We start from the raw sequence: 26,738 nt of genomic DNA, 5'->3' as shown, positions 1-26,738 counted from the left end.
CAGACCAAAAACAATCAGCATTTTAATAGTAACAGTATTTTCTCCAAAGACATTTTGGTCATGCCTTTATTTTGCGGCTCAAAAATATGTAAAATAATTATAAACATTTAAGTTTCAGGTCATTTAAACTGTGGGGGATGTGTAAGACAGGACATCTCAGGACAAAAATTATGGTATCCCACACTTGAGTTCCTTTAGCGGCAGTTCTACTCCATTACTTGCCATCAAGGTTAGTTCTGTTATGGGGCACTAGTATAGCATAACCAACAACAAGCATCAACACTCCTTACTGCAAAATGTATTGAGATGTAACCCAACCAATGAACCTGCCTTCACCTTCCACACAAATCAGCGCAACCCTAAATTTCCCACAAAGAGACTTATGCTTTTTTTTAAACTAAATGCTTTTAATAGAAAACAAAATACAAAATAACTCTTTCCAGAAAGCAGAAGTATTTAATCTTCACTCCAAATGACAAATTAGGACTTGCTTTCTCCTCGGATCCTGATTTTAAATGCTGACGATTTGTTTCACAAAGTGTTCATATAACTGATATTGCAACATTTTGAGAAAAATCCAACACTGGCAAAGCTGCCTCTGTGTATGCACAATAATTTAGTAATACTATTTTCCATTTCACGTTGTGTTCCCTTCCCATCCCCCGAAGATTGCCAACTTCCATTTGCTGAAATATTTTTGGTGAGGTGCAGACATGGCCCTTTCCTATGAGGAGTTCAAATTTCTGCTGTTAAGTTCCATCAGGCTCTCACACTCTTCTACGGCCGGGGTGAGTTATTAATCACCCCCAAATCACCACTCTCGCCTACTCCCTCCACCTCTAAAACACAGTGCAACCAGATTTGGAAAATCCCAAATTCCTGGATCAGGAACAGTTACAAAATATCACAGGCAGTGCCAGGAATGGAACTCAAATGATAATGCAGAGATGGGTTATGATGTCAGATTTCCCTCCCCTTACTAAAAAAGGTGAATTTTTTTACATTATTAGTCCAAAACACTTCAGTAGTGCTATTGTGAGCTGTAGTGATTGGGACCATTACTGTAAATAGCCATTTTCTTTTAATATAAGGGTCTTAAATTCTGGTCCTCTGCAATACCAGAAAAAAATAAAAAGCCAACTGGGCCAGTAGTTACACATATGTGAGCACACTCACGCCTCCGCTAATAGTAGGTAGGATACGCCCTCAGTCAATGCAGAATATTTAAGTGCAGGTCACCAGCTTGTCCAGTTGATAATTTCACTTGTCTGGACTAGGCTTTTGGTTGTCCCAAGCTACTGGACAACAGGCTGTCTCTTCCCCTCTTCCCCTGCCCTACCAGTATCTGACTAGGTTAAAGTTTTCTGCATTCCCTCTTCCTCTCTCTCTGTTCAATGGTATAGGTCATTTTATGGGAAAGCCATTTGAAAATATTTGCATCATTCTGAACATGTCTGCTAATGGGAGAGAGGAAGAAAGTGTTTCACAGTCAGTAATTTAATCTTAGCTGGTAATGGATTCTGGCATTCAATACACCCACCCACCCACCTCCCTAAAAAAATTAATGTTCCTGATTTTCTTGTGCAATTCCAGTCACCAGAAGAAGGTTACAGGCCATAAACTGTACGCTCAGTACACTATTCATCTGTCCAGTATATACACCAACCAGTTCACTGGAAGAACCATCTGCAGGGGCATTGCAGTATGTGTTCCGGATGTCCCAAACCCGAATAGAATTGTCCATTGATGCAGAGGCAATCAAACTACTGTCGGGACTAAAAGTAAGGCTGGTTATATTGTCCGTGTGCCCCCTCAGTTCTTTGTAAAGAGTGCCAGATGCCAAGTCCCACAGCTTTAACCGCTGGTCTTCTCCTGCTGAAGCCAGATACTTACCATTGGGAGAAAATGCAAGTGCTAGCACAGGGCCACGGTGACCTGTGAAGAGGCGCACAGAGTTCCCCTGTTGAGTACTCCATAAGCGCACAGTTTTGTCTGTGGATCCTGTAGCCAAGTAGTTGGAATTGGGGTGAAACTTGACACAGTCCACATCTGCTAAGTGGCCTGCATATATTCGCAGCGGGTATGTCCGATCAAATGACCAGAGTCTTGCTGTGCGGTCATGGGAACCACTGGCAAAGTACAGGCTCCAAGGACTTATGTCCAAATCCCAGACAGGGTAGGCATGCCCTTGGTACAACACAGTGTTTGTAAAACTTCCAAGGTCCCAGTATCTGATGGACATGTCCTCAGAACAAGATAAGAGTCCTGAACTGTCTGATAGGAACCTCGTGCTATACACTGGTCCACAATGTCCTCTCAGTATCTTCATTTCTGTGCCTACATTGTCATCATCTTCCTCCTGGACAGTGGAGAAAACAAGAGAGGATATTTATTTGTTGAACAAGAAGCAACAAGTGAAGAGTGGTCTGAAGTGATCTCAGAAGATCCTCTCCCTTGCCACCACCAAAAAATGGAGAACTAGTGGCAGAGTTACAGATATCCATTCTGTGTAACGTAGCAATGTCCACTTCTCGAGCATGTTTGCTCCATGCTAGATCTTCTGCGGACATGCTGAAAGGGTTTTGGTTTTATCAAGGTTTTATCTTCACTTTCCGTACCCCCATTCCCATCTCTGAAGGAACCTTAAATTCAGGGTTTGTCTACATGGGGACGCTCAGGAAAGTTAATCCAATTTAATTTATAAAGTGGATTAAACTACACTAAAAACCCTGTGGGGATGCTCTTATTCAGAATCAAAGTGGCCTTAATTTGGTTTACCTTAGTCCACTTCCAAAGTGAATTAAACTAAATCGAATTAAAGAGACAAGGTGAGTGAGGTAATGTCTTTATTGGGGACCAACATGGCTACAACAACACTGCATAAACCAAGTTAAGGCCACTTCAATTCTGAATAAGAATTCCACACAAGAGTTTAATGTGGTTTAGTTAATCCACTCTAAAGTCACATCTTTATTTAATTTGGTTTAATTTTCCTGAGTGCCCTGTGTAGACAAGACCTGAGATTATATTAAAATAGACAAGACAGGCTATTTTAAGATGTATTCTTTTCCAAATTTCTCCTCCTTTGGCACACTTGCTAAACTCATTTGGTAACTTCCTACTCACTCTCTACTAAGCTCTTGGCAGTAGTGTGGAAACAGATTTTGGCACCTGATGCTTTGGTGTAGTTATTATTGGAAGTGTATGTCACTCTGGATAAAAGAAACCCAGACTCCTAGCAGAAAAAAGATGCAGCAGGCTAAAAGAAATGAAGGGCAATTGAAAGCAGTACTACTGTGCATTTCCTCCTCCCCAATGCATCCGATGAAGTGAGCTGTAGCTCACAAAAGCTTATGCTCAAATAAATTTGTCAGTCTCTAAGGTGCCACAAGTACTCCTTTTCTTTTTGAGGATATAGACTAACATGGCTGCTACTCTGAAAAGAAATATAATAAAGTCACAAATCTTTCCTTCATTAAAGCAGCACTCACGGGAATTTTATGATCTGGTTTACAGCCAACTGAATCTCTATTATGGGTGTGTGGCACAGAGACTACTGGTTCCTACATGCAAAGCTCCATTTTTAGCCAAGTGGCCTTCTCTGCCCTGGATGGAGCACTGCTCGCTGGAGCCTGCACTGTCAGTGAGCCACATCTCCATATTAAAGGTCAGGGCTTGCAATCTGCAGCATATTATGTTAATCAGTTGCAAACCTACGATTCCTGACAAAGTTGCCAATAAGAGCCCACTGAGGTTCCCTATTTTACAGTGCAATTTTAGTAAAAGAAATAAATCCAGAATTTTAGTTATATGCCCTCCCAATCAATTATGATTTCTAGACTATCAGCAAGCATGTGTCACTTCTCTTCTGCTCAGAAGTAATCTCGCATTCCAGTAACCTTCTTCTGTACTCAAAAAATGCATCCAGTTATTCACAGACCACAAATCTTTCACTAGTTGAGGACTGAGTTCCATTCCTTTGTTTCCAGTGTCACACAAAGAACATTCTACACTCCATATTGTATTTTAGTTGAGTATTTCACAGAATCATAGAAATTTATGGCTGGAATGGACCTCAAGAAGTCCTCAAGTCCCGGCCCCTGCACTGTGGCAGGACCAAGTAAACCTAAACCATCTCTGACAGGTGTTTGTCCAACTTGTTTTTAATGCTTCCAACTTTCCCCTGCAAGCCTATTCCAGAGCTTAACTTCCCTTATAGTTAGAAGTTTTTCCTAGTATCGAACCTAAATCTCCTTGCTGCAGATTAAGCCCAATACTTCTCGTCCTACCTTCAGCGGACATGGAGATCAATTGATCACTGTCCTCTGTATAACAGTCCTTAACATATTGGAAGACTGTTATTGGGTCACCCCTCAGTCTTCTTTTCTCAAGACTAAACATGCCTCGTTTTTTCAACCTTTCCTTGTTTTCTAAACTCTTTATCATTTTTGTTGCTCTTCTCTTGACTCTTTGGAGCAGTTAGAACAGTAACAGAATTAGGCCTGCGCTGTCATCAATTGTGGGAGTGGGGGAATCCAGTCTCCTCACTTCAATCTCTTTGGTCACTCGATTACAGACCTAAAAGTGGCAATTCTTCAACAAAAAAAAAAACTTCAAAATCAGACTTCAACGAGAGACTGCTGAATTGGAATTAATTTGCAAACTGGATAAAATTAACTTAGGCTTGAATAAAGACTGGGAGTGGATGGGTCATTACAGAAAGTAAAACTATTTCCCCATGTTTATTCCCCCTGCCCCCGCTGTTCCTCAGACTTTCTTGTTAACTGCTGGAAATGGCCCACCTTGATTATCACTACAAAAGGTGTCCCCCCCACCCCGCTGGTAATAGCTCACCTTACCTGATCACTCATTACAGTGTGTATGGTAACACCCATTGTTTCACGTTCTCTGTATATATAAATCTCCCCACTGTATTTTCCACTGAATGCATCTCATGAAGTGAGCTGTAGCTCACGAAAGCTTATGCTCAAACAAATTTGTTAGTCTCTAAGGTGCCACAAGTCCTCCTTTTCATTCTCCTTTAATAATTTTTCAGAATTACTGCTCCAGACATGAAATGTGATAATACATACTTTTCTTTGATATATTATAGCACTGAGCATAACTGAGAATATCAATCATCCCTTCCAAAGCAGTTACTACTGCAGGTTAGAGCAGTGTGAACAATTTGTTTCCTCTACATTTCAATATGCAAAACACTACCCTTTTCCAAGCCAACTACATGCATTAAAAATTGTATTTTATTATTTGTACAATACGGTCTGAAAAAGAAAAGAAGAATTTTTTAAAGAAAGTATTAAAAGAACTTTCCAAATGTCAATCTCTGGTATGAGATTTTTTTTTTTTTTTTTAAATCTACTCCCCACTGGTGAGTAGGAAATTTCTCCAGGGAAGTAAAGGACTTGATTTCTACAGAATTGAAGTGTTTTTATTTTTAAAGCCCTTTTGGTTGCAAAGGTTACCTTCCAAATGTGAACCAGTGCAGTGTCATCTTCCTGAGTCTACAGACAGCAAGCTCAATGTGCCCTTGCTGATGCTCAAATCTTTCTCTTACATCAGCTGCTGTGTGACATTAATTTAACTCCGGTAAGTTTCGCTGCTGCTGTTTGTATCTCTGTGGGCAGCAGTTAAACTAACAAGAATCATGGTGATTTAAATTTACTCTGCCACTACTTTGAAAAAGCTATGAGCAGCAGATGCAGGTACTTGAGAAGGATCCAAAAAGCAGGCCGAAGGACAGGTAGAATAGCAGAGAGACTCCGTTTCCCTGCAGACATACATGCACACCGAGGGCAACAGCAACCAACACTTGGGGAGAAAACAATTAAGGCTGTGGTATACTGCCTGAAACTAACAGGAGGTGATTTTGTGTGTGTGTAAATATGAGCATGCATACTCATGTGCGCACACACAAACAGTAAAGAACTATTTTCTCCCACAGGGCAATTTTTTATTTTTAGTATTGTCCCTAGAGCCAGTCTGTTTTTATTAATTTTGGGAACATTTATATAAAATCCCTGAAGTTATTCTTTTTTAAATGACAAACATTTCATCCTCAAACCCTTCCATCCCAGTCACATGTTGGGAAAAAGGGCCAAACCCAGCCCTATACCCTTCTGCCCAGCAGCACTTAGAAAGTGAGCCAGGCCTCAAGATCTTTAATGGGAACAATGTTGGGGCCAGGCAGCATTTCACTCTTCCACCCCCATCCCTCCACCAGCAGATAATCCTGGAAACCTACAATCTCTCTCTTGTCCTGCAGAGCTCCTAAGGTGTTCAAGAGGGAAGCCCCATTCCTGCATACAGCTGCACAGCAGGGGAAGATGCTTGCTTTGAAGAGCCCCTACCCTCTGCTAGAAAAGAGACTCTGCAAGACAGTCTTCAGGCTGCTTCCTCCAGTATTCCTCCTGCCTGGTACCTAGTGGCTGTTAACCCCTCTCCTCCACTCATAGGCCCCCTGCCACTCAGTATCTTCACAGCAGAATTTAAGTAGAACTGAGTCTGACTTCACATCAGAGTTTAGGAGCAACCACTCCTACAGCTTGGAATAAAAAGCAGCATTTTTTGCTGTTCATGTATATAGTCCTAGACACTTACATGGGAACATTGCAAAGAGGGCAATTAGGAGGCTATTTGCACAGGTGCAAAATCACATATTACACTGGACTGAGAGTATACAGTTAAATGACAGAATATTAATATAAAGCCCATCACACATGTGATTATAAAGACAATGGACTTGCCTTACCCCAAAGGGCAGGCTGAAGCCTCCAGTACTCTTCAGAGATGAGACATCACCAGCATGTTGGGGCATTACACTGAATAAGGAACTTGCTTTTCAGCCATGTAAATTAGACCTGCTAAAAGCCTTTTGACCCTAGTAATTTTAGGGCATTGTGCCAAATAGAAGCAACTGCACTTCTGTAACGCTCATGCTATGGGAATTATTTTAATATCTGAACGTCTCTTTTTGTTCATACATAGAGATGTATAAAAAAACCTGATAGTGTACCACCAGTGCAGTTACAGCAAACGGTCTATTGAACACTGGTGCAATCTTACAATTTTACATCATGAGAAACTGAATTTAGCCATTTAGTTTACTGCAAATTAGAAACAAAGTTGAAGGCAAATTACTTTAGGCACTAAGGAAATGCAATAATCTCCCCAAAACCAAAGTATCTTGAGTGAGTGGGGGGTGGGGGGAGAGAAGGGAAGAAAAACAAGACAATAAAGAAACCCTGTACCTCCAAAGTGAGGCATCACCAAAGGCTGTTCTACAGCACTCATCGCTGTAGCATCCAGGTACTTTTTATCTATGTTATCCTGTGTACTGTATATTTTCCACAGTCACTGATCATTTATACATGAACAGCTCTCCCAGATACAGCCTTTCCTTTCACTATCACACATCATGGCAGCTCTGACCAGCCAGAATGCTCTTGCTCTGCCTATATAGGTATTTAGGGCCTCCATCCCAGTTGTATCTGAATGCCTGTTCTCAAGTTTGAACTCCTGGAGGCCTGTGGCAGCATATTCTCATTAGTGGGCTCTCCATTCCGGAATTTTTTCTCTTTCTAGCCCAGAATTTGGCAATCTTAGGACATGTTGCAAAAGTGTGTTCGTCCAGGTTTTTCCCAAAATTTGATCCTGCTGTCAGGATGGTTGGGGGTTTTTTGGTCAGTGGGTGAAGGTGGTGGGGCAGAAATTGCTTGGACGTGTGCTAATTTTTGACAAGATATTGTTTTAAATTTGCATAAAAATATTACAATAGACACAAATGTTAAATAATCAGCAAGAGCCATTTGCACGCAGACTTCCAAAGCCATTTCAGAATACATGTAATGGTATGTAAACACTTGCTAGCAAGAAGCAATATACACTCCAAATACATTGGCAGTGTTTTGTTATTCAGAAGTTAGATATGTAAACAAGGGAATTTATATACCATAGGGCAGCCTGAAGCCAAAAGGCAATCTGAGGTGACCTGCATATTTGTCACAGCACTGATTCAAAGTGACAAGTCCTATGGACTCCCAGAACCTTATGATGAAGGTAGTTCATAGCCTGATCTTGGGGCAGCCTAAGTTACAAATTTGTACACCCACCTGAACGGGTTAACTCAATGCTACTAAGCCTGGAAGTCTGCCCCAAGATGACAAACAAAACAATCCCTCCTCATAATTAGGGCTCTGAGTTCTCTTTACTATGTCAAAGTAAACAGTCCCTCACTATCTAGATGCTACTGGGTTTTCTTTAAAGAGCAACACAAAATAGCAAAGCAGTAGCGAGAGGATGTTCTCACAGGAAGCTGCTGAGCACAAGAATGAGGGAGGCCTTGCTTTGAAGGATGATTAAAGAAAGTCAGAGTCACAAGTCCTGATCTCCTAATCAGATGCAAGGTGCCACATGGGTGGCTGCAATGGGAGGGCAGAAATGGGGCAATTGGTACTAACTAAAAGAGATGTGGAATAAACTAGATGATGCCATCTAGCAACACCTTGGGGTGAAGGCCAAGCATGCAAAGAGATACGCATCATTCTCCTCTCAAACATTACAAAGATAGACTGGCAAGTCTCTTACATTTCTACAATGCAGTTTCCTTAATATAGACAGTTCTGCATAATTTCTCTAGACTAACCATTTACCCGCTGATCTGTTAAATCACAGGTTCTCAACCTTTTTGGAGCCTCCCTTGAGACAGTTTGAGAAACGGGCATGGCTCCCACTTCCATGATTCCTCACACCAGGCCCAGCCCCCTTCTGCTCTCTTCTTTTTCTGTCCATTTTCTATCTCCTACCCTCTTCTGTCTGCTCCTTTTCCCCTTTCTTGTCTTGTTTTCCCTGTTAATTTTGCTTTGTATTGTCTTATTCACTGTTATTCACTCCTGGTATCCCTCCAGCCTCACTCTCAGGCTACATGCTTCTGGGGGTTGGGCCTCCACTAGTGGTTCAATGGTGCCAGGTTGCATGTGTTCTAGTGGCTGAGCCAAATACAGAGGGAGCAGGAAAAAAGCAGCTAGGACTGGCAGGCTGCTGCCTGAGCTTGTCCACATAAAATCCTCCCACAGCTCTCTGCATTAAGGGCTGCTGCAGGAGAAGAGAGGGATGGCAGTAGCTCATAAAAGACTTTCGTATTGGGGTGGAGCAGATTCAAGGTCATTCAGCTTCTCAGTGCCCTCACAGTTCCTCTCCCCTGTTCCATGAAGCCCTATTCCCACACTCAAGTTAGAAAACATTTCTTTTAGCCTTTCTAATATAAATAGTCTTCACACATTCCAAAACGTATAGGGTGAAAAATAAGGATATTCAGACCTCCTCATCCACGATGTCACAAGCCAGACGGATTCTGGACACGTCTACAAGATGAGGCTCAGATTTTAACTTCCTGGATCGCAAGCTCCACAGCTTTACACAAGAATTATCAAACCCAGCAGCAAGCAGCTTGCTATCCGGCGAGATCTCTGCTGTGTTCAGCAACTGCTCTGTGTTATAGAAGGCATAGAAACATATGGTGGTTAGTGAAGGAGGCCCGTCCTTGACTCGTTTAATGCTGTCCTGAAGTAAATCCAGCGCTGCTTCATTCTGCAGTATGGAAGCAGGCATGTCTGTCGTTTCCAGGCCATTGCTCTCGTTGCGTGAGGAGCTGCCACTGGCATATAGCTGGTAGTCCGTCCTCTTGGCAGGCTGCACATCCAGGTGAATGTGCAAGGTGAGAACCTTGCAAAGAGCATTGTTGTTGTCACTTTGGAGGTAGCGGAGAAGGTAGTTGTAGCTGTCTTCTTGAAGGCGGATAACATACTTGTTGTCCAGAAATGCCCGGAGCTTGAAGTTGGACAGGATGTCTTGAATTGTCAGGGTAGTCTGCAACTGCTCAATGATATCCTTCTGGCTGGCATTCTGCAAGAACATCCCATGGAAGCGACTGTAGAAACTGTCCACTGTGCTCTTTAGGCCATTTTGGACCATGTTAAGATGGAGGTAGACGAAAAGGGGATACAGAAGAGGCATCACTTCATGGCTGTGCTGGGAATCTGAATCTAAATCAAAACACAACAACAAGCATTACGGTTTCTCTCAATCTATTTTCTGCTAGGAATATAAATCAAGACAATTTATTCAAGCTGCCTTCAATGGCGTAGGAGGACAAATGTCTAGCCTTCTGTTGGTGTTTCTAAATAAATACTTGGTGTCCCTAAAGGGGGTATAGGGAATCTATTCCATCTCTGATTTAAAATACATTTTCAGCTCAGCAAGAGGGAGACTCAACATAGAATTCATTTTGAAATAGCTTACTTCTGTTACTAAGAGCCCTTTCAATTAAGGCCAATTTATTAAAATACACACCATAAGCAACATGACAGCTGGAATTTCTTTTATGAATTTAGAAGAAAATTTTCCGATTTTAAATGCTCTATGTACTGAAATAATTGCACTTTAAAATTAGGATACGTTAAAAAACATATTTGTACACCAGACCTCTGTGATGTTTAACACAGAATTATTTACCTCCTTTATTGGGGCCTGTACTGAGTGGTTTTCCCAACTTCAGTATAACTTGAGTTTGGTTTTTTTTAAATGCATGGAATTGATTCGCAAATGAAGGAAGAGGAACATCCTCACAGTTTATTTTGAAAACGTACTGCAACACGCTGTGCTCCACAGTTTTATTTCTGTCCCTGTTCTCTCTCTTGTTAGCCAAAACAAATCCCAACAGTAATTTCTAGAACACAGTGTCATGTACACCTGATGGGGATGCACCGTACCTTGACAAGACTATATCTGTGTAACAACTCCACCCCTTTTAAGCCAGCTGCTTGGGGCTGTTTTTCTCCCGGGTTCAACTGGCTGCAGGGAGCTGTAGCATGCCAAGCAGTGCCACAAAAGCCTTGGCAGCATACAGGGCCACAACAGCAATTTACCAGCAGCTCAAGCCTCAACGTTTGAATATGATGCATTCAGATGAATGGAACAAAATATATTTTAAAAGCCTTAAAGGTGGGTCTTTTTCATCCCTTTTTATTTCTTTATTCCCATTTCTCTCTGCCTCTTACCTTCCCATACATCATTTTCTCTTTTTCCTTTCAAATCAATGAGAAAAGACAATGGAAAAGAACCTAAGTATTCTTCCAACACGTTTTCCTTTCCATCCTGCCATTTTACCTCTCTCTCTGTCTCCTTTTGTAAGCCTCTCCTGCCTCTGCATTCTTTCTCCCTTCTCTCCCAGGTCATGGACAACCAATTAGTGTTTTGCACACGCTGAACTCCGAAGCTGCCAGATGGTGCTCTGTTCCATTCCCATGCCTCAGAAGTGCTGAGAGGAGCAGGACCTCACTGAAGAAGAGGCTACCATTTGGCAGGAATGGGGGTGGGAGAGAATGGGAACTGCAGGAGCCCTACAGGAATGCACTGCTGAGAAATGTGCAACAGCAGCTTTTCAGTGCCAGTGAAGACAAAGACGGCAGGCAGCAAGCCCTTGGTGGGCTCCATTTGGCTGCCTGGCTGCAGGTTACACATCACAGATGCAGATACGAAAGTAGGTTAAAGTTCAAGTCAGAAGTGGATCAAGCAGGTAAGATCAAAACCAAAACAGAAGGGGATAGAAAAGGGGAAAGCAGCTGACAGTTGGAGCCTTGAAGGCTGTCTTAAAGGGCACCTGTGAGCCTCAAGGAGAAGATGCTAAGAAAACTGCTCCCCGCGTCTAATACATGAGGTTTACCTGCAATCCTGAAAAGAACGTCCACACTTTTCAATACTATCTCCACCCGACAAATCATAAAAGCATATAGTAGTTTGGTACCATTGCATTATTGATGGTCACGATAAGTCTACAGACCAGCTGTATTATATACCGTGATGGGAAATCTTCCCAACTAACCCTCCTCAACTCCAGCAGGAATATTAATCCTAACTTAAATATAACTGGAATCAATAGAGCTCTCCCTACAGCCATGAAGGGTGGCAGTCACACACAACACTTTGATTGGCCACTTCTGTACTCCTTTCCCTGGAAGCCCCTCCCACTTTTTACTGCCACCTACCCCCCAAGGGTCTTCTCGTTTCTAGAAAGATCAATTTTTCCTTCTTTTTGGGGGCACACAGTGATAACATTGTTGGTTTCCTCCCCACATCCTCTCATCCCAAAAACTTTGGAGCAATGCTCAGGTAAATTTAAAGGAACACAGTTCCCCTTAAGATCTAGGCAATCAAAAAATGAGTTAAAAATAGCTTCAGGCAGTCAGATACCACAATGTCTGAAAAGCTAAAGAGAACAGAAATAGAATAGTACTACATCTCCCTCTAAAATGATCTGTCAATTTTAGTGATTTTACAATCACACTTTCCTTTTTTCATTTCTTAAAAAAATAATACCCCTCTCCCGCTCTCCTGTTGTTGTATGGAAGATCCACGCAAACATGAGGGTAAACTGACCGACTGAGAAGGAAAACAGCAAAACTGACTATGCTCAAAGTGCTGTCAAATGCACAGAGTAAACATACTGAAAAAGATAAATATTTCTCTCTCTAATCTTTCAGTTGCAGTAATCTTAAATGTTAATTTGTTTTACTTGTTTTTAAAGATAAGTGGTCGAGTTCCTTTACTCACTGAAGCTACAGGACTTCAGATTTAGGTCTCTTGACACAAAGTCACCCGTTCAAAAAAGAATTTTAAAGACTTTGAGCGAACACTGTACACTATACAAAATTAAAAATGTATACTACCTGTCCAGAATCTGCTATCCTCCTCCTGCAGCTGCTTACCTGTGAGAAAACTGCGTAATCGTCCAAACTGTACTTCATATTGCTGTGGCTCTGCCATGCAGGGAGCTGCAGACACTACGTTGGCACAACCAGATTCAGATTGGACTGGGAGAATTAAAAAAAAAAAAAATTAGAATCCAAAGGTGATTGTATCTGAAAGTGTCAAAATTCATAACACAAAACTAAACAAAATGCAACCAAAGAGAACATTTCAGGATGAATGTGGGCCACGTACTCCAAAGTATTAGATACGGTCTCATGGGGCATTTGACAAACTATTAATCCAAAATTACATAAACTAGGGAAAATGGAAAAGGACAAAGGTTGCACACATTAAGTACTATACTGAAAGCTTGACGAGAAACAATAGTTACTTACCCACTGTTTAATTTTCAAATAAAGCACAAAGTTCTCTGTCTCAAAACATTGTTACAGATCCCTTTAGATTGCTACTAGATAATTCAGCACAGTCCTACAACTCTGTGTGTGCTAAAATAAATCATTCTTATTGAAGCAAACTTGTGTTTCTCTCTCAAATGAATCTATCGCACAAAGTGAGGAATTTCCAGAGAATCTGAGTTCTACAGTTGAGGATATTAAATCAAATTATCAAATTTCTTGAGTATAGGGACTGCTCACCAATTACAATTTACCTGTATTACAGCAGTGTCTAGAAATACCACTAAAGAATCAATGCTCACAAACTCATACCTTTACTTCGTCAAACACCTAGTTTTTATCAAAATGTATCCTTATGCTCTCATGTTTCCCCGACTCCCTGCCCGGAGCCCCCTGCAGCAACCTGCCACACCCCACACCCCTCCTGCACCCTAACCCCCTCCCACAGTCCGCACCCCTGCCCTGAGCCACCTCCTGCACTCTGCACCCCTCCTGCACTCAACCCCCTTCCCTGAGCCCCCTCATATACCCCGCACACCTCCTCTGCCCCAATCCCTTGCCCTGAGCCCGTTCCTGCACACCACACCCCCTCCCACACTCCACACTCCCTCCCACACCCCAACCCCCTGCCCTGGCCCTGCATACACATGCTATAGCAGAGCTGTATCCACCAACTGATCTGGGCAGTACCTTTTTACCAGCCTACATGATACAAGATACGGAGTAATTTGCAGTAGGGAAGAAAAAGACCTTGTAGTGGGGCTTGTGACTGCCTTTCCAATGGAGTTTTGTTTTGACAAATACACGCCATGGTCAAAAAAATAGGTATTACATTGTTTTTCAGAAAGATCAGTATTAACTCTGGTAAAGATAGCTTTGACGTATTCAAAGAAGGGATCCCCATCAGAGGAAGGAAAACCAAAATCTTCCACTTCCTACACCTATACACAGGTCTCTGAGATTCTAAGCCAGGGGTGGGCAAACTACGGCCCGCAGGCCGGATCCGGTCCCTTAGGGCTTCGGATCCGGCTCACGGGATTGCCCCCTGTGGTGCCGCAGGCCCCGCGCCGCTCTCAGAAGCGGCTGGCACCACATCCCTGGGGGGGCAGAGGGCTCCGTGTGTTGCCCTTGCCTCCAGGCACCGCCCCCCGCAGCTCCCATTGACCAGGAACGGGGAACCGTGGCCAATGGGCGTTTCAGGGGAGGCACCTGGAGGCGTGGCAAGGGCAGTGTGCGGAGCCCTATGCCCCCCCAGGGGCTGCGCAGGGATGTGGTTCCGGCCACTTCCCGGAGCAGCGTGGCGTGGGGCCAGGGCAGGCAGGGAGCTTGCCCTGGCCCCGGTGCGCAGCACTGCCACCCCGAGCCGCTTTAGGTAAGCAGCACCGGCCCGAAGCCCTTCTGCACCCTGTCCCCCAACTCCCTGCCCTAAAACCCTTGCCTGCACCTCGCACCCCTCCTGCACCCCAACTCCCTGCCCTGAGCCCCCTGTCACACCACACACTCCTCCTGCACCCCAGACCCCTGCCCTGAGCCCCCTGCCACACCCCTTATCCCTCCTGTACCCCACCCCCCAACTTCCTGCCTGCACCTCACACTCATCCTGCACCCCAACCTCCTGCCCTGACCCCCCTGCCGCACCCCACACCCCTCCTGCACCCCTGCCCTGAGCCACCTCCTGCACTCTGCACCCCTCCTGCACTCCAACCCCCTTCCCTGAGCCCCCCCATACACCCCGCACCCCTCCTCTACCTCAATCCCTTGCCCTGAGCCCATTCCTGCACACCACACCCCCTCCCACACCCTGCACTCCCTCCCACACCCCAACCCCCTGCCCTGCATATACTTTCCCCACCCAGATGTGGCCCTCTGCCCAAAAAGTTTGCCCACCCCTGCTCTAAGCAGACTACATCTGTACACTATTAAATTTTGACTGTCAAAATGTAAATTTAAAAATTTTTAATAATGTCTTGACTCTTTTGCTCTTCCTTCTCACCTGTTTTTTTCTTTTTACTATACTTTTTCTCTGTTCTTATTAATGTTATCATTCCCTCTTTCCTTTACTCCCCTTCTTTTATCCATGTTTATACTCTCCTACATCCTCTCCTTCTTCCCATCTGCTTTCAATCCAACCTCCACAATTTCTTCCTCGGTCTCTTTATTCCTAATCCTCATCCTGGTTCCCCTCTTGCTCTCTCGCGTTCATAAGACTCAGCTATTACAGGCCTGGAAGCCTATAAACAAAGTTGCCAGTTTCCACATGCTGAAGAGAGAAAGTCCAGTCTCCAGCTTGCCCCTGTTGTGTTGCACTGGAAAGAAATGGAGATAGCGTTGAGCCAAGATTCACATATACCCTAGCATTACCCTCACCCCTCCTTTATAACAAGTAGGCATATCTTCCATCGAGTTAGGGAAACGCAGTGGTCATGTTTACAAGTTCCCAGGGCTGAGCTCAATTCAGCCGCAGGAGCATAAAGGTAGCTGCAAAACTGCAGCCCCCACTGTGAACAAACCCAGTACTAGTGAAGTTACATGAATAACAATATCCCACCCCTCCCAAATCCCCTATTTCCTAAATATGCACGTCTAAACCCTGTTGGAAGATTGTTTTCCCATAACCCAGCTACTTTGGAAATTCAGAATTGGTAGGAATTCCATGCAGAAGCAAACAGTAAGGGTCTGAAGGCATGCTGTGTTGCATAAAATCTTAGAGGCGATGTAAAAAGGAAAAAAACCCTATATATTTATTGAATGACTTCAAATATGTTTTTCTACTTCTAAAAGACAAAGTTATTAGGATCACTTAATGCCTACAGTTCAGATTCTCTGTTAGTGCTTGGACTTATGGCTCAAAAAAAGTCAACATTCTCTATTAGAACTATAATATACAAACTTTGCTCATGTTAACCTAAAAAAGCAATGCACAACAGTTTACAAAGTCAGCTGCATCAGTCATCTGAACAGCCCAAACAGCAGCAGACCCAATTACAAGAGCTTGCCTTTTATGTGACTCACCCATGTACGCAAATATGGCCATTCTGTAATAAAATCTCTTTACAGGGTTAAAGAAAAGAGTTAGCGTCAGCTCTTTAGAATGTTCCAGTTTCCCCAGCACTACCCTTGGCAATAGGTCCTGATTTTGACATTCCCGTAGGCAATGGGAGTGATCTGTCACTCTGCCCATACCACACAGGTGCACTCTACTGAGTATCACTAAATCTCCCCTTAGCCCTGTGTAACTGTCTTACTTTTCAAACCAAGAAAATAACCTTACATGTAAGACAGAAGGGTGTAACCTTTGAGTAGTTAACTTGGCTAATCGGGCAGTTATGTTGTTGCGATTTGCTCTCTCAACAATGCCTCTGATGCTCATTGCCATCATGCAAACAGTAAACAGATACTACATATGAGCCAATTATAAGCAGTTAGAATTCTAGTTCTTTCCCTTCCTGACATTTTACACAGGAATCAAGAACGCAATCACTCCCTAAAAATTTCTCTGGAGCAGGGAGAGCTGTTTTCAGGTGTATTTTCCTTCTGAAAGAAATAGAAAGATTTTGGGCCAGGAAACATATACACATTTCTTTCAGTTCTACCACGGACAGTTTTCCCCCCCACCCTCTCCATTGGCCATGAGAGCATCGATTGATAACATCTGTTTCCTGATTTCAGTTCCTGTAAATGGAGCCAGTTACGTGACCCGCTAATAGATTGAAAGGAACTATCCTATCTGTAATGATGATCTCCCTTGTAATGTTCTATTTTGGCTAACGAAAGTGTTCTCTTCAGCTGATACACACAGTATGGCTACTCTCACTTCTTTTTTGTCTGTTAGAAAGTTATCAATTTACCTCACCCACAGGTATACGTGTATATACCTGTATTAGAAAACCCTGCTGCAGGTTCACTTGGTGCAATATGCTTCTAGTCCCATAAAGGGCAGAAGATGAGCTGGGAAGAAGTTCTGCTCCCCAGTTTGTATGCTGTAGTGAAGGCCCTAAAACAGGCAAATAGCTAGAGAGATATAGTGACAATATCAAACATTTGGGATGGGCTGAGGTAAAGCAATTCTGAAGGAAGAAGGAAAAAGTAAGTGTCAGTATAGGAAAGAAAAGGAAAAGTATATAAATCAAATATAGAGTATGAAATACATCTAAAAGAGCAGAAACTACAGTACAGGAGACAGGCAAGAATAGTATGTAAATGACCCAGAGAATTAAATGGAAAGATTGTTGTTTAGAAAACAATATGCGAAAACAATCAGGGAAACAGCTGAAGAGGAAAAGCAAGGCTGCGTTTTGTTAGGGAGTCAGCAGGAGATTTTTAGGAAAAGTGATGAAAATAGTCATTCCAAGAGGCTTTTCTTTTGTAGTCAGGTGTTAGTCTAGTTATCGGTCTTCAAGATCAAGGCAACCTCCATTGTCAGGATATGTTGCAGGAAGACCATCCGACCTCCATAGTCTGGATCAGCCCAGTTTCAATTTATATATTTGTTTGAAGTCACGAAGAAAGAACTTTCCAGAGGTTCATTCTCACCTGGAGAATTGTAACTTATGCACATTGTGCTCCCACTGAACATGTCTGAAATGAACTAATAGTGACCACCTCAACAGATGACCGCTGACAGCCCAGAGTTTGGGACCTAATGAAAACTGACGACTGCGTTCTGGATCACCAGCAACAAAATCATTGAACTGGAAGGAGGATACACATTAATGAATATAAATTTATTTACCGTGTTTGGTGGTCAGTTAAAAATATACAGGTATTCATACTCTCTTATCTAAATTAGGTTTTTATTTGTATGCAAAATAGTAAGATTTGCATACACCAACATAATCCCACCAGCATCTACTGTCATACTTTATGTCACTGAGATTATGGCTCCTGAGTCCTAATCTCATTATTACACTGCCTCCCTCTTCCCCACTGAAGCCTTCAGCAAAATCACTTGATCTTTTTACTTCAGTTGCATCCTGTTTAAAATGAGAATACTTCACAGGTTTGTTGTGAAGATTAAATAGAATCATAGAAATGGAGGACTGAAAGAGACCTTGAGATGTCATCAAATCCAGCCCCCTGTACTGAGGCAGCATCAAGTAAACCTAGACCATCCCTGACAGGTGTTTGTCCAATCTGTTCTTAAAAAACTCCAGTGATGAGGATTCCACAACCTCCCTTGGAAGCCTATTCCAGAATTTAACTATCCTTATAGTTAAAGTTTTTCCTAACATCTAACCTAAATCTCCCTTGCTGCAGATTAAGCCCATTACTTCTTGTCCTATCTATTAATCACCAATCTCTTAACAGCCCTTAACATAACTGAAGACTTATCAACCCTCGGTCTTCTTTTCTCAATACTAAACATGACCACGTTTTTTAACCTTTCCTCATAGGTCAGAATTTCAAAATCTTTTATCATTTTGTTGCTCTCTTCTGGACTTTCTCCATTTTCTCCACATCTTTCCTCAAATGTGGCACCCAGAACTGGACACAGTACACCAGCTGAGGCCTTACCAGTGCTGAGCAGAGCGGGACAATAACCCCCTGTATCTTACATATAACACTCCTGTTAATATACCCAGAATCATATTAGCCATTTTTGCAACTGCATCACATTGCTGACTCATATTCAATTTGTGACCCACTATAACCCTGCTATAGCTATTGATGGAAAATGGTTTGAGGATGAAAAGCCGTAAACAAGCACCAATTATCATTTATCTTAGATCTATAAAGAGTTGAACCTTCCATTTACCCATAGCATGCTACACTCTGCTTCGGTATTGTGGTGGGTCTATTCTAGAAATGGAAAAGATCTATTTTATCATCTTCTAGTCCATCTCCCTGCCAATGCAGAATTGTACAGTAACTAGTATTTTGTCCAGGCAAGATGTACGTGTCACAAGAAACAGAGTGTGTACCACTCCCCTCAGGAGGCTGCCACAGGCGGAGATCTCACTGACAGAAGCTCTTCCTCCTCCCACCAAACATTCAGCCTATATTTTCTTTTACCATTAAACGAGTTTCATCCCTCATTATAGCCCCCACCCCACCCTTTGGTGTTTACATTCTTGCAATATTTGTGGACAGTTGTGTCCCTCCCCTTCAGGTTCTATAGTGAAGAGTGCCATAGACATGGTTTGAACAAACAAACAAACATGTTCCTGGGGCAGAGGGGGATATGTTGCGGGTGGAGCAGACAGGGTGTAGCAGAGATCCAGGAGCTCTTAGAAGGGAAAGGGAGAGAGAGTGCATGTACACACTTTCCATTCCAGCCATTACAGGGTTCTTTTGAGGGATGTGGAAGGGTCTTTCAAAACTACGTGACAACTACTAGCCAGAGAAAGAAACAGTTCCTGTTATTTTTATTTCATATGATTCTGTGCTTCTGCAACACAAAGTTGTACAGGCTTTTCCTATTCATACCCAATTTTACCCTTAGGTTTTTTTCGCCATCAGTACTCACCAGGTTTCTCCTTCCCACAGAGCGTAAATGAGTGTTTCAGAATATTTGCCCAGATTAATTAGCTTACTTCTTCTCTACCGTTAATCTTATTCTTCTTCTGACCATGTTTCTGGACTAGGCCCCTTTACATTTTATTTTCCCCACTACTTGTTTACATTTACAGTTTACATTGTAACTCCTCCCAATTTAGTATTTGAAAATTTCCCTCTGAAAATAAAAGTTACTATATAGAAACTTGGTATTTTCCACTACTCCTCCAATAAGTATCCATGGAAAATTTACCTGTGAGATTAGCTGCCATCTCTTCAGCAGTCTGACACAGCCTCAGCCCTTGTTTTAGGGGACCTTCCGAGTCCACGTACTGACGGCGCTTGAGGTAGCAGGACACTGCCATCTGAATCTGTTCTGTGCGTACGCGTTTCATGACCTCCAAAAAAATAAAAAAGATGATAGGGCATAAAAACATGGTTTACAGGTAGGTTATGTAGCTTTTTCCATAAACATAGTATCTGCATTAAACCTGAAAACAAATGGCTCAACACTTCCATTATACTAGCAACCACAAAGGCAGATTCTTTAGATACTGAAGTACGAGAGATACCCTTAAGTGCTCATCTCCCAATATCTCAGCATAACTAGACACTGAAAGAGTAAGAGAGAACTGCAGTGGTTAGCCAAAAGATTTTATTTAGCTAAAAGAACATCCATTATAAGGTAGCAAAAGTAACTTGCAAAGTTTGTTTTTTAAATTCGGTTGTGCCTTTCCCTCACCCTCTTTTTCATTGTGATGTATAAGGACGGTTTGAAAGGTATGTTTCTCCTACTTGCTTTTTCATATTACAAATTCAGGTCCTGTTTAGCCTTAAGACTCTCATGACTGGAAAACCAGTGAAATTACATCACACGAATGAAAGCTGATCAGCAAAGAAGGGAATACATTTTTAATCATACAACTTAAAACTTTTTTTAAAGGAAGTTTAAGAGGCAAGAGCTAACATTATATAACTTCTGGGACTTCCAGGAGGTCCTCCAGCAAAACTTGGGAAGACCACAATTAACATTCCTATTACTTCAAAGGTAAGAAGCAGAACTCTCTGCACCCTTCTCTCCCTTAACTTCCCCCCATCCAGCCACCCCTTTCCCACACATCTTTTTGGGTCATCCTTATACAAAAAGAAGCAATACAAGTTAATTAGAAATTATTTACAGTAATGTCAGTGAATTTTGCAAACATTTTCTAAAAGTGTCATAGCTTCATAAAAGAATGAGTCTGATGCTACTTGCATCAGCCTATAGTTTGTGACAAACGGAACATTGGTCAGATGTTACTCGAATCCCCCTTGCCCACTAATGACACTTAGTCAAAAAGCCATAGATTCTATTCAGAAATTTAGGGATGTTTAAGAGTTTTAAGTGAAATAAACATGAAACAAGGACAAACGGTTTATTAAATATGGATTAGTGCCAATTTTCTTCTACTGGAAAAACGAGCTAAAGAACTTCAACGTTAAGTCAGCTTCCTACCTCTCTACCCTATGTCCCTGTCCCCATTCCCACTACAAAAAGACCTGCATTTATTTACCACAAATACGTATGTTTTCTGGTTTGAGCAGCTATGTTTTATGAAGTGTATGAGTTCTCAGACAGGCAACATTAGTTTTACGGATGTCCTTTCCCAAAACAGAACAAGAGTATTTTAACAGCTTTTTAAAGAGCATGACAGTTGCTTAGCTTTTGTTAATACTCACACACATTTTACAGTTTACAGGAGCAGTTAAAACAATTAGCTCTTCTTAAAGTACCCAATGGGTGTGGATATGAAATTTTAGCAATAGGGGAATTTTAAGAGACCTGTACTATTACAAAGCCATATTTGCTCTGGGGACAAGTTTTCCATTTGTTCACCTAAGTGAGTCAATTGTGGGGGGCCACAAACAAGTGGGTTTTTCAAAGCATTTCTAAGCGGCCTTATTAAATGAAGAAATTGTATGATTCAACCACAGCTTCCTCCACTCAAAAGAGCTAATAAAAATCATACAAATCAATATAAGTTCTGCTGATATCTTTAACATTTCTCTGCAGAAGGGAGAGATGTAAAAGGATTCTATTCAAGTCAACAAAAAAGCGAATGTAGAGAACTCCAAACCCTAATTCCCACCCAGAGAAGCTTAAATCAGATTCAGAATCTGTTTTGTTGAAGTGCTGTATTTTATCCAATACTGCAGCTAGTATAACTGATGTATAAGTGACTCACCCATGCTCAAACTAAGGCCTTATCGATGCTTACTCTGTGCACACACATTTAACACATTTAACAGTTTAGAAACAGATTTAATTAAATCTGTGAAACCCCCTCTTGTAAAGGCTCTTATTTCAGATTATGGAGTACCTTAAACTAAGTTATTTTACATCTTTTTTTAACCAACTTAAACTAAATCACAGTGCCACTCTTAATCCAAAATATGTGCATCTACAAAAGGGCTTTGCACTGATTTAACTACGTACGTTTCTAAACCGATTTAGTTAAATCATTGCATAAACGGTGTGTAGACCAGCCCCACACCAGTGGTTCAATATAAAATAGAACCCATAACCAATAGAGTCCTGTTTTTTTGCTTTAGTCACAGCCTTATATTTCATTACCAAAACTAACATAAAGCTGCATCAAGGAGAGGTGCTCACACATTAGAACACAGCTCCCTTATACAGCTGACTCATAATAAGCCTGTAAGGAGTGAAGGGAATCACTCATTACATTGAGGCACAGAGGTGCAGAACTCCAGCAGATCCTATAAAATGGTAATGACGTAAGGGCTGGAGGGGAACAGAGGTCAGTCTTCACCAGCAATTGCTGAATCAAACAGATGACTAATGGAGAAGATGGTAAGTTTGAGGCAAGGGAGAAAGATAAGAGTTTAAATAGGGCTCTCAAATCCTCATATACAGGGATTGGGCATTTTAGGGATGTTAGACCAATTAGATTAGGACTTGCGATACAGATCAGTTACTGGCAGCTTTTCAGGCTTGGACTTTTCAGAGCTTTGGGGGTAACAGGAAATCCTAGCTTTTTACATTTGTAGAGCCCTGCGTGGATACAAAATTTGTATTCACATCCGATCTGCAAAAATGGTCCATGAATAGCCATGAATATAAAGTGGATATCTGTGAATTTGCAGGACTTTATACATTTGCAGGAAAACACTTACACCCCTTCACTCTCTCCCTTGCCTGCAACAGGACTGGGATTGACACTAGGAATGACATCTCCTTAGAAGATTTTTTTTTTCCCTGTAGATAAGGGATGATTTAAAGTTACCAAATAGGTAACACAGGCAACTGAGAACTGAAGTTAAAGAATCTAATTAACTACTTATGCTGTTTAGCAATTCCACTTTTGTTTACTCTTGTCACCAAATAGGAACTGCTTAGATGATTTACTACTGAGCAAATCCCCTAAAACATTGCAAATGCATGACATTACTGCTACAGGTGCTATGGTGGTCCAGTAAAGCCTCTCTCCTGGAAAGTTATTTTTGCTCCAGCTGTCTACAGCTCAGCTCTACCACTGGCTATCAGACCTGACTCCTCGTGAGTGTTATAATGGAAGCAGGGAAATTATCTGCAGTAAGAGACACAGGAAGAAAAGCCCCCAAAACAATATTCCTAAAGATACTTTGATTTTGATGGCCATTGCAGAGAGCATATCTAAATAAACGTAAGAAATCAGCCATCCAGAATGCTGTCAGCAAGGTTCAAGTTAGGCCAGATCACATCAGGTCAGAGACCTAGATCCCCCCCACCCCGCCCGCAATCTGCCATCTTGTTCTCCAAAATCTCAATTTTCACTTAAAGTCTTTTGGTCTCCTGATTGTGGAGAAAGCATTTAAAATGTGAAATGACTAACAGCTGCAACAGCCTGAGTCTGCACAAAGCCTGAAAATCACTCACAGGTCTGAGCTACCTGATTCTTCTTAATGGGGCATCAACTTAAGTGCCCAGGGATGATAATAGGTCAATATTGTTAACTCCTCTACTGCTTATCAAACTAAGAAAGAAAGGAGGGGGAAGATCATGTTATGAAGTGCTGCAGTCTACACAGAATTAAATATCTTGCTTTGATGTCATGAGGGGGTGGTAGGTGGGAAAACTACCTTTTTTTTTTTGTTTTTTTTTTGAGAAGCCAGAAGCCCACAGGAGCCCCAAAGGGGGTGCCAATCCCACAGAACCCAAGCCAAGCTCCCCTTCCCCAGAGCAACAAGAACCTAGTCCAATTTGGTGGTTAGTGTGAGGCCAAGGGGCACCCTCCCTGGCTACAGTGGTTGTCGCTTCTCCTTCTGGAAGCTGTTTGCAGACTCAGGCAGACCCTAATGCAGTTATGCTCTGTCCATGTTTTCAAGCTTTTCTTCGCATACAAAAGGGCTAGTAACAACTTTTCAGAAACCAGCTTAGATTTTGAACTCATCATATGACTGCAAGAACTGGGGCCTCTGCCTTTGTTGAGAACTGTGTATACAAGCCTCCATATGAAGAGTCAAACCTGACCAGCTCAGCAGAGCACCAGTGATCATATTTTGAACATCTGCAGATTTGATGGTGAATGGCGTGTCAGGCATTGACTTGTAGGCAGAGTATTACTGCCTTTTATCCCCAAATTGAGTCCTCGCTTTCAGGTCAATGTTCTGTTACTGAGAGGCACCAAAATTAGAGTCCATGTACAGTACAGCATAACTCCATTTTTGTATGGAGGCTTTCATATAAACTATAATCCCAGAACACTTTACAGAAGTACATGGACTCTGCTAAAAAAATCATTATTTCCAATATTTTTGCCTGTGTCACTGACAACTGAGAACTGAACTTAAAGAATCTAATTAACTATTTATGGTGCTTAGCAATTCCACTTTTGTTTACTCTTGTTCTCTCTCAACTTCTCAGTACTTCAGTGTTTGGGTCAGAAATAATACAGAGAAATGTTTAATTGCTTAAAAGCTACTGCTTCCAGTCAAATTTTTTTTAAAAAAATTATTTCATGGCACTACTTCTACTAGTTTTAGGGTTCTGTAAAAACTTGTTTTTACGAATTCTAAATGTTTGCTCAAATTTTACTTAAGTGCCCCCATATACAGTAAGAGAAATAGAGGTCCAGGTAAGTGAGACAAGATACATTGTAAGCTGAAAGGGAGATTTAAGGAGGTGCAGCAAAATAGGAAAGGCATTCCAGATGGTAGAAACAGTAAGCAGGGGTAGTCAGCAGGCAGACTGTAGGCCAAATCCTGATCACCAGATGCTTTTGAACAGACCATGGAATCTTTTTATTTATTTGTTGTTGTTATTGTTATTGAGGTGTGAAAAATGTTTCTCTGGAATCTGGACCTTGACTAAGAAATTTGAACCTTGACAAAAATAATTTGACTACCTGCAGTGGAGTTTGGGTTCAGAAATAGAGGAGACAGTGGTTTTAGTGGGAGTTGTGTCCATTTACACCAGACCTGTATTTTGGGCACAGTCCATAGAATAACTTGACCAATCCCATGAAGGAAGTTTCAAGAATGAGATTAAATGGCAAGCTTTGTCTGCCTTATTTCCTGTGTCCCACACGAGCATGATCTATTTTATTTCCACCCACAATAGATCACCCTCTCCTTTCAAATTCTAATACATCCCTGCCTTCCTTAAAGTGAAGCTGGGGGGTCAAATCTTACTCCAAAATTAGGTTCTGTAAAAACAAAGTTAGAGCAACAGACCCATTTCCATGAATTTCCCCCCTCTCAACTGAAACAGTATTTTTAAATAATAACTTTCTTTACAGTGTTTGCAACCCAAACAAAACACCACTGAGCAAGCGCATGAAGACCAGAAAATGAAAATAAATTTTTCATTGCATAAGCATAAAAAGAAAAATCTATAGTGACATAAAACACATTGTTAATAAATCCTGAATTTTTAACTCTTTCAGAGTTTATTTGTAACACATAAGAAAAGTTTGGTTTTTACACTGCAGTTGTATTTTAGAAGGCAGCTTTGTAAGAATGGGAATTTGTGGTTCCCTATGTCTCACTGAGCTCAAATCAAATGTGCTCAGTAGAAAGTCATTCATAACTCCCAGCCCTACAACCTGGGAATGAAGCCAGGTTTTTGTTTCCTGCTCATGCATCATCAACAGCATGAGATTCTGCAGACCAACTTTTCCTTCAGTGCCACTTGGGCAACCTGATTAGCCTTCAGTAGGGCTGCACAGGTGTCACTGAGAGCAGAACTGGGCCTGCAGGGCCTTTAGTGCTGGCTCTGATGAAAACGGGAAAGCCCCAGCTTGATCTTCAGATCCCAGACTCTGGTTGTAGGGCTGCCATTTACCAAAGTTACGGTTTTGCTACATGTAAGCTGAGCTCCTGTGACCTAGAATCACTGAGACACAATAATCAAGGAGTCCCGCAGGGCCATTTTTACAGGGTCACTTTTCAGGGCAGAATCAGTTTAATAATCCCCCCAACCCGCCAATAAAATCAGTGCAGAGCACAGAGGGGAAGAAAGCCACGGGCAGAGAAGGCAGCAGCCGCCAGGGGGAATCAGGAAGCTGGGGAGGAAGAAGAAGATAAAAAGCAAGAGGAAAAGCGGATGGGGAGGCAGGGTCAGGGAGGATCCTCATCCCGCTCCCTGTTGCTGAGGCTGCACCGCTGCAGGGAAGGCAACTGGTTCCCGTCCCCTTGCAGGCGGGCGCAGCTGCATCCCCGGCGCGGTGTGCGCCGCCCCCCCCAGCCCAGGCCTGCCTCCTTCTCCCTCCCAGGGCCCGGGACGGCTGCCGGGCGCGTTGCACGGGGCAGCCTGCTCGCGCGCTCCGCCCGGGGCCACTCACTGAGCATCGCAGGCGGCGGCGGCTTCTGCTGCGGGCACAAGGCGGAATCCTGGGCTCGCGCTGTCACTGCGCCCGCCGGCGCGAGACGCCGCTCTCCGCAGCGCGGGCGCAGCCAGCGCCGCCTCCCTTGGCTGCCGCTGCCTCAGTCTCCGTCGCGGCTCGAGGCAGCCGCTCCATGACTGACTGACACAGAGAGAGCGAGCGAGCGAGCGAGGAGAGCTGGGGCGGCTGCCACAGC

The 26,738-nt window shown here is 42.6% G+C and overlaps 1 protein-coding gene across 1 annotated transcript; it reads right to left on the bottom strand.

The window, feature by feature from the left end:
• Window positions 1-382: 382 nt before the first annotated feature.
• On the bottom strand, window positions 383-26,724 carry TAF5L (TATA-box binding protein associated factor 5 like). Its single transcript, XM_074948824.1, has 5 exons — window positions 26,501-26,724; window positions 19,930-20,074; window positions 12,783-12,887; window positions 9,337-10,061; window positions 383-2,359 (listed from the first exon to the last, which is right to left on the bottom strand). Exons 2-5 carry the CDS (start codon window positions 20,069-20,071, stop codon window positions 1,562-1,564), a joined length of 1,770 nt encoding a protein of 589 aa, XP_074804925.1. The 5' UTR covers window positions 20,072-20,074; window positions 26,501-26,724; the 3' UTR covers window positions 383-1,561.
• Between the last annotated feature and the right edge of the window lie 14 nt (window positions 26,725-26,738).

This window comes from Natator depressus, chromosome 3 (assembly GCF_965152275.1).
Source record: "Natator depressus isolate rNatDep1 chromosome 3, rNatDep2.hap1, whole genome shotgun sequence".
NCBI classification, from domain to species: domain Eukaryota; kingdom Metazoa; phylum Chordata; order Testudines; family Cheloniidae; genus Natator; species Natator depressus.
Note: the sequence above shows the minus strand (reverse complement) of the source record. Positions and strands in the feature narration are given on the sequence as shown.

Excerpts from the sequence above, each read along its gene's own strand:
- TAF5L (XM_074948824.1), bottom strand. The coding sequence starts at position 20,071 with ATGAAACGCGTACGCACAGAACAGATTCAGATGGCAGTGTCCTGCTAC. Across the intron at positions 10,062-12,782 it reads ATTACGCAGTTTTCTCACAG|ATTCAGATTCCCAGCACAGC; the intron begins GTAAGCAGCTGC and ends GTTTTGATTTAG. Across the intron at positions 2,360-9,336 it reads GTGACATCGTGGATGAGGAG|GAGGAAGATGATGACAATGT; the intron begins GTCTGAATATCC and ends TCCACTGTCCAG.